This window comes from Mytilus edulis, chromosome 13 (genome assembly GCF_963676685.1).
Source record: "Mytilus edulis chromosome 13, xbMytEdul2.2, whole genome shotgun sequence".
NCBI classification, from domain to species: Eukaryota; Metazoa; Mollusca; class Bivalvia; order Mytilida; family Mytilidae; genus Mytilus; species Mytilus edulis.
The window spans coordinates 69,012,630-69,021,714 of record NC_092356.1 but is presented as its reverse complement, the minus strand read 5'-3'; the positions used below and the strand labels follow the sequence as shown (position 1 = coordinate 69,021,714).

The window sequence follows — 9,085 nt, the reverse complement described above, 5'->3', positions numbered from 1 at the left end:
GCGCGTTTCGTCTACATAAGACTCATCAGTGACGCTCATATCAAAATATTTATTAAGCCAAACAAGTAAAAAGTTGAAGAGCATTGAGGATCCAAAATTCCAAAAAGTTGTGCCAAATACGGCTAAGGTAATCTATGCCTGGGATCAGAAAATCCTTAGTTTTCGAAAAAATCAAAACTATCCGTAATCCTCAAATCTCAAATTGAATAAAACCTGACCGGTCCCTATGGTTAGATAAGACTGATTGATAGTTGTTGTTTGACTTCCTTTTCATGAATCTTGATTGTATTCTATGACTAGAGCAGGAGTCCAATTCCGACATGGAATAAAAACATCTAATCTTCGCCAATCAATGTCGGAGTCAAAGCCACCAGCCATATGCAAATTTCGAACTCCCAACATCAGAGTTGACATTGATGAACATAAAGATACCAGAGGGATATTCAAAGTTCTAAATCAAAATTACAAAATTTTAAACAATTCACATCGCATGTACTTAGACTGTGCATCCACATTGCGTGTCTAAAGACTGGTCAATGGTCATATAACCCGATATTAACATAAATGTAAATCTGAACAGAAAGAATCTACGTCCAATTGAAACGTCTTCTAGTATTTGGAGTTTAAAAGTATATTCATCATAGTTTTTATCTCATCGTAGCTAATGACCTTTAAAAGCAATGCTAACGTAATTAGAGGATGTTGTACATTGTTCATGAATTTGTTATTCTCTCTTTTCATTTACCGGAACATATGTACAAAAACATATCTGCACGCATCTTTGACGATTGAATCACAGATTGCGATAATGTCATATATTAAATTACGTTTTCATAAGACTCATGGTGGATACAATAGGACAGTGCATCAACCGCGAAACACTTGTTAGATATACTATATTGACAAATGATCTTTCTTACATTTAACCTTATTGGTATCTCAGATTTGCACATATGAAGTTTTTTATGGAATGAGTACCATACTATGTCATTTGATCACTGAATGATCAGGATGTATGTACAAAAGGTATCTTTACGCATTTGGTAAAAATAAACTTCTTTTAAAATTACCCGACCGGTATCTAATACCATTAAGTTAAATTAAATAGAATGTAAAAAAATATGCTTAAACTTTTTCTTAAATAACTATTTGACACTTCTAGCTATGTATAGACATCATAACTAACTGAGAGAAAAAATATTTGCAGGTAGTGTTGTATTACCAGAACTTTTGTGGTATAAAGAAAAAGCAACACTTGGTGCAAGCTATTTAGCAAGAAGTATGCAATATTCTACCACAGTACAACAACAAATAAATAGTCGTTATACCTCAAGTGAACTAGAATCAGTTATTAACATCATGAGGTCAGACATATTGGCTAATAATTCTACTCATGGATCTGTTGAAACCAGTAACTCATGGTTCAATAACATCACTAGTTATATAGATTTGCTGAAAGAAATACAAGACATCTTATCGCAGGTAGATAATATTATGGAAAGACAGCGTTTTTATGTGTCTTAATAATGAAAGACATTACTTTTAAAGAAAAAAATCATGAAAGGGGGAACTAGACATGAAGACTTTAAGAACTTATTTACATGTATTTTCAGAGATATCCATGAATTTTTCTTGAAAAAGAGAAGAAAGATATATACCTAATGAATATACAAATCGTTAGTCGAAAAAAAACCTGAAAATTTTATTAGAAACACTAAAAAAACATCAAAAGACAAACAGCGGTATATAAAACACAACAAAAACACAAAATACTGAGCAAAACAAACCCCAAACAAACATGGAGAATCTCTGGATGCCTGGATGTGTAAACATATCCTGCTCCAACTGTTTCCACCGTCAGGTTGTAAATGTCCATGTAACAACAAAGCCGATGATAAGTCTTACGTGTTAAGTAACATTGGAGGCTTATATACAATGATCTTTTTTATTTCAGGAAATAATAGAAATGCTGGAAGACTACGTCACGTCATTAAAAACAAATCTAATTATAAATGTAATAAAAATGGTGTGTGCGATATTATTGTTTCCGATAACTGTGATCCTCGTATACAGACTCACAAACAAACTTCAACAATTTGCAAATTCACTAAAAAACAAAACATATGACCTTGAGAAGGAACGTAGACGTTCAGAACAATTGTTGTATCAGCTGCTTCCTATATCCATAGCCAGGAGAATGATGAAAAAGATGGCGATAATTCCGGAGCATTATGATTCTGTGTCAGTATTTTTTTCTGATATTGTTGGTTTCACTGACATTTGTTCAAAAAGTTCTCCGATGCAGGTTATCTATATGTTAAACATATTATATATTATGATAGACGCCAAACTTGAGGCCTTCGACGTCTATAAAGTGGAAACTATAGGTATGTATACACAAACATGTTAAATGAAATACATTTATAAAACTGCGTAAATTGAGGAATTTATAACTTCAAATTGCCACACACAATGACACCGATAATGTCCAATTGCCTTAACTTAATTTGTAGTTATTAAAAATGTTTTCAGATATAAATTTTCAGACATCAGAGGAAAACACTGTATATTTCAAATGACAAAATAAGTAAATCAATCAATAAGTATAAAAAAGAAGAAGTGGTATGATTGCCAATGAGACAACTATCCACAAAAGACCAAAGTGACACAGACATTAACAACTATAGGTCAGCGTACGGTCTTCAACAATGAGCAAAGTCCATACCGCATAGTCAGCTATAATAGGCCCCGATAAGACAATGTAAAACAATTCAAACAAAAAAGTGTTTGTTTATTAACATCTAGTGGAACATATTCATGTTTCAAAGGGGCACCATTTTGTGTGTGTTGAATATATACATTGTAAACATGCAGTCACGTCAAGTTGAATTAAGACACTCTCTCCGCATTGTTGTGCACATATACTAAGGTTGTCAATTGCTAGGTCTATGTCTGTCAGTTTACTTATTACTATTTAGGAAATTCATTGTGTTCTAATTAAACTAATTGCATTAAAACAATATAGTTTATCTGGTTTCCTTTTTTGTTTCTGTTGTATCTTCACGAGCTTATTACAGAATTTTTTCTTGTGCTAAATTAGTTAAAGACTTTGAAAATGTGCCTAAGGATGTTTTAGAGCCGATGTATGACATGAAATATCATGACGTTCTCTTATTAACTTATTTCCGGATTATCTTTCGTCATATGTCTAGTACAGCTGATTTGTTCCAGGCGATGCCTACATGGTTGCCTCGGGCTTACCAGTAGCTGCAAAGAACAGAACAAGACATGCAACAGAAGTGGCATCAATGTCTTTAGAGATCATGAGTACAGTCAGTGAAGCTACAGTTCCTCATTTACCACAGGAAAAATGGAAAGTGAGAATAGGTATCAATTCAGGTAATAATAATCATGATAATAATAACATTTATAATTATAATAATGATGATAATAATTCAAATGATAATAGTAATAATAATAATAATAATAATAATAATAATAATAATAATAATAATAATAATAATAATAATAATAATAATAATAATAATAATAATAATAATAATAATAATAATAATAATAATAATAATAATAATAATAATAATAATAATAATAATAATAATAATAATAATAATAATAATAATGATAATAATAATAAAAATAATGATAATGATAATATTATAATAATAATATCCATTCTCAACTTTATTTTTCAAAACGTGACCAAATGTACAAGTGTGCTGTAAACTTTCATTCAAGATACAGTTGACATGATTACCGCGGACTTTGATAGTGTTACCATGATAAAGGAGAATAATGGAGTGTGTCAAAATCGAGAATAGAGTATAATTGCAAACTGATAAAGCAATGATAATAACTCATGAATAATGGTCTAAAGAATGTTCAATGAAAACTCCATTCCCGAAAATTATTTCATTACCACACGTATCATATTTTCTTATATATATTTCTTGGTCTATAGGTCCAGTTGTAGCTGGAGTAGTAGGTACTAAGATGCCTCGGTACTGTTTGTTTGGTGACACTGTAAATGTAGCATCGAGAATGGAATCGTCTGGGAAACGTGAGCATAAAGATATTTAATGAAATGGTTTGCCTTGATCTAAACATAGTTATATTTTAATAACTTAAACAAAGCTATCAAAATAGTCTCAATAAGTCAAACCATGTATTTGATTAGATAGCAAAATCACAACTGCGATGATATAAAAAGTAGGAGATGTTGTATGATTGCAATGTGAATACCATACAACTTGTAAACATAACATGAATTAAAGCGATTATAGTTTAGACAACATGAGCAAAATAAATACCGTTTAAAACACTATAAAAGAAAGGTGGGGACAAAATGTGAATCAAACAACAACAACAAAAACCCAACGGTTTGATTCAAACCAGAGCATTTCACTAACAAGGGTTACAACTAACAGTCACAAACGACAAATGCTGATTTACAGACTCCTTTGTTAGGACATAAAAAATGTGGATGGTTTGTTGTTTGCGTGAGCTCTAAACCCTCTTGTGAAAATGAAATAACAATACAAAACAAGAGCAAACTAGAACTCACAAGATCATACAAATACTATACTATTTTGGACAATACTGTATGAAAATTCAAATTAAAAGGTAAAGTTTGCAAAAACAAGTTCGACAGTTATACCTTAGATTGCATTAATTGATAATGATATTTATAGGAGAACACAATGATTCATATTGTATATTGTTGTAAATACGTATTACTTTTTGCATTTACTTCAATATTATATGTTAAGCATGTAAATCAAATCTCTACTGCTTTACCTTATTTACCCATTGGTATTCTACTTTTCAATTTTATAAGAAAATTGTAATGTTATTTTTCTGTTTATAACTGCGCCGTAATTGGCAAAATTGTATTTGTTTGTTAAAATTGAGAAAGGAAATTGGAAATGTGTCAAAGCGACAACAACCCGACCATAGAGCACACAACAGCCGAATACCACACATGGGTCTTAAATGTAGCGAGAAACTCCCGCACCCGAGGGTGTCCTGCAGCTGGCCCCGTCAAAATATGTATACTAGAACAGTGACAATAGACGTCATATTAATATCCGAATTATACACAAGAAACAAAAAAAAAATCATACAAGACTAACAAAGGCCAGAGTCTCCTAACTTAGGATAGACGCAAAATTGCGTTGGGGTTAAATATGTTTATGAGACATCAACTTTCCTTCTGAACCTCTAGCCAATAGCACATTAAAATTCAGTTCACGAAAAGTCCGAGTCCGATGTCAGAAGATGTAACAAAAGAAAATAAATAAAATTACAATGATACATAAATAACAACAGACAACTAGCAGTTAACTGACATGCCAGTTCCAGACCTCAATTAAACTGATTGAAAGATTATGCCTTCATCATATGAATATCATGCATAATCCCTCCCGTTAAGGGTTTAGTATCATACTACAATAACATATACGAGAAGAACATAACCCGTGTCATACCAACAACTGTTGTTTTTTTTTTAAATAAATTTGTTTAGTTCCGATGCAAAGACCCTATAAATGAATCAATATTAAAGCCAAAATATGCAATCTTTAATGACCTGACAACAGTATCGTAACTATATCCCTTCTTAATAATTCTGTTTAAAGCTTTTGTAAGTTTGATGTGAATACTGACATTTTTGTGCTTTCTAATGAATATTATCATAAAAGATTGTATGTGAAATACCATAACGTATAAGATGTTTGCATGTTGAGTTATATTTACGAATTATTTCCTTATACCGATGATAAAATTTAGTAAATATTTTGACTAGTTTGTGATATCGACAACCCTGGTGTTATAATTTGTCAGTAATACATACATTTCTCTCACTAAAATCTAAAACGTTGTTACATACACGAGCGTACAAGCTGAGATATATAAACAGCATAGGATGGTGACAAGGAAAAATTGATAATTAACGATAGGAAATGAAAAATAATCTGTTTTATCATAAATTTTTGTATTAAGATTCCCGTTAATGATATAAACGTCCAGATCGAGGAAACGGTAGGGGTCTTGTTAGCCTTAGCTTTATTTAAAGTAAGTTCAACAGGATAAATTTCTTTAGTATACATACTGAAGTCGTCATTATTTAGAGCCAATATATCATCCATCTATCTAAAAGTATTGTTAAATTTCTGTATGAAATGTTGTTTCGATTGGTCTTACCTAATTTTAGTCATAAATTGTAACTCATAACAATACAAAAACAGGTGTTAGTGTATTTATACAATCCATGTGTAGATGTCTATGCAGTATAATTAGTAAAAACGAATGTGTAGTAATCAGGTCTGAACACAAGCGTTTAATATTAACAAACTTGTTCAACTTACTCAGATTTTCCAGTTATCTTAAATGTAACTTATGTTAATTTAACAACCAGCATGACAGAAAAATTAAGAATCCGTTGTGATGTGAGCATGACAATTTTTCCTTGAAACAGAGAGTTTTTTTGCGCGTTACTGACGATTCTTATATAGACGAAACGCGCGTCTGGCGTATCAAATTATAGGCCTGGTAGCTTTGATAAATATTTACACCACTGGGTCGATGCCACTGCTGGTGGACGGTTCGACTCCGATGGTATCACCAGACAAGTAGTTATCACTTTGGTGTTGACATGAATGTCAATAACGTAGTCATTATCTATAACTTTTCTGTTGACAAAATTAAGATTTTCTCGAAATATTAAGGATTTTCTTATCCCAGACATAAGTTGTTTCCTTAGTCGTACATTGTATTTTGGATAACATTTTGGAATTTTGGGTCCTCAATGCTCTTCAATTTTATACTCTTATGCCTTTATAACTATTTTGATCTGAGCGTCACTGGTGAGTTTTTATGTAGACAACAAGCGCGTGCGTATTGAGTTATCAGCCAGGTACCTTTAATAACTATAAGGACTTATTTCAACGTGTATAAGAAACGTAATTTTGCCCGACAAAAAATTGTGAAATATAAATCTATGAAAAAATACACAATTTATAAAATAGCTCAATTACTATACACATAATATAGAAAATGCAATCTTTCCGTCGTTTCATTTATAATAAACAGAAAGTCAGTGGCCCCCGTCAAACAAAAAACAAAGCCAACAAAACAGCAGTAACATTATAAGAACATATTTCAAAAGTTACTATATGATTTGTTATCACATAAGCAAAACGACGGGTGCCACATTTGGAGCAGGATCTGCTTACCCTTTCCAGAGCACCTGAGATCACCCCTAGTTTTTGGTGGGGATCGTGTTGTTTATTCTTTAGTTTTCTGTGTTTTGTCATGTGTGCTGTTGTTTGTTTGTCTTTTTCATTTTTAGCCATGGCGTTGTCAGTTTGCTTTAGATTTATGAGTTTGACTGTCCCGTTGGTATCTTTCGTCCCTCGTTTACTGTAATTTCCCTATATCTGCATTACTGTTTTAATTATCACAAATATAAAATTTAACTTGGTTATTTTTCAGCTGGTATGATTCAGATATCGTCTGCAACAAAAAAAGCTTTAGAAGCTTACCCGGAATTTCTCATTAGAGAAAGAGGTGACATGACAATAAAGGTATAACGTGTTGGCTACAGTCAAACAATTACATAGATTGTTAGTTTCCTATATTTATTGACTTTTATATCGCATTAAGACGTTCACATTCGTTTAATCAGGGACTTTTTTATATCGGTTTCCATTGTATGCAAAAATATATATTGAAATTAAAGATAAATACATTTATTCATATGAAATAACTGTTTGTGGCTAGTTTTTGTGACTACTCTTTGATTTAATATTTACTACATTCACACCGTGTGTCTTGGACATCCACAGAAAAAGACAGATTTCAACAAAGAGACAGAGGAAACCCAAAGAAAATGAAATCTAATCTGTCTAATGTTTACCTAGAAAATCATAGATAAAAAACCGCTAAAAAGACAACTGCCGTACATTCAAACTAAAAACTTAGCATTACAAGCCCACAAACATGTATTTTATGCAAACAATTTTATGTTTACAGGGAAAGGGTCACATGAAGACTTTCTGGCTGATAGGACATAATAATGGCTACAGAGTTTCCACGCCTCATTTATTCCTAACGTAATAATCTGTTCAGGACACAGTAATACAGAGTTTCAAACCCACAGTTATTCCTCACGGAATAAAACACTTCAGGACGACAAAGGAGTGGGTTAACAGTTATAATGCCTCGATTATACATCATGGAATACAGCACTTCAAAACAGACTATAGGAAGCAGAGTGTCAGCACCACAGTCATCATTCACGGAATCAAAGACACATTATGAGGAACTCAGTGTCAATGCTTCAGTCATTTATCACGGAAAACAGCAATTAATGATACAATATTGAGTACTGCGTTTAAATGCCATTGCGATTCTTCAATGACTAAAACACTTTATGATAAAATATTGTTCATATAGTTTAAACTCCAAAATTATTTCAAACGGGATATATATTCAGGACACATTCATGTGTACACTATAGAGCTTTTCAACGCCACAATGATTGCTCACTAGATAAAACACTTCAGGACACAGAAGAACGATTTCAGGGTTTCAAGTGTAACACAATAGTCATAGGACAAAAGAACATTTATATATAAACACATAAATTATCAACTTATGCTCTTTTCACAATACCCATCTCAAACTTTAAAAACGACTAGCTGACAAATATAGTCAGGTTATAACAAATCTCTAATTCCTAAGAAAAATGTTTATAGATATAAGACGATGTGGTATGACTGTTAATGAGACAACTCTTTATCTAAGTCATAATTTGTAAATGTAAACCTTATAATAAAGTCAACGTACGGAGCCTTGCCTCACACCGAGCAGCCAGCTATAAAAGTCCCCAAATGTAAAACCATTCAAACGGGAAAACCAAGGGTATAATTTATATTAAAACGAGAATCGACGAACATTTATGAAGTATTCTATGTATTAGTTTGTTTAATTGGGTAACAAATGGTAATGGTTACCTCATTGGTATAATTCATCAAGAAGAGCAAATATCCAGAAATTCATGTGGAAT

At 32.0% G+C, this 9,085-nt stretch overlaps 1 protein-coding gene across 1 annotated transcript in view; it reads left to right on the top strand.

The window, feature by feature from the left end:
- The window catches only part of LOC139500979 (uncharacterized), a 25,535-nt gene extending 16,702 nt beyond the window's left edge, over positions 1–8,833 (top strand). The window contains exons 2-7 of the mRNA XM_071289916.1: positions 1,208–1,482; positions 1,955–2,387; positions 3,232–3,399; positions 3,980–4,078; positions 7,510–7,601; positions 8,050–8,833. Of these exons, the coding sequence (XP_071146017.1) occupies positions 1,208–1,482; positions 1,955–2,387; positions 3,232–3,399; positions 3,980–4,078; positions 7,510–7,601; positions 8,050–8,133 (1,151 nt within the window). The 3' untranslated portion in view covers positions 8,134–8,833. The remainder of the gene's footprint in view (positions 1–1,207; positions 1,483–1,954; positions 2,388–3,231; positions 3,400–3,979; positions 4,079–7,509; positions 7,602–8,049) is intronic.
- The last annotated feature ends 252 nt before the right edge of the window (positions 8,834–9,085 follow it).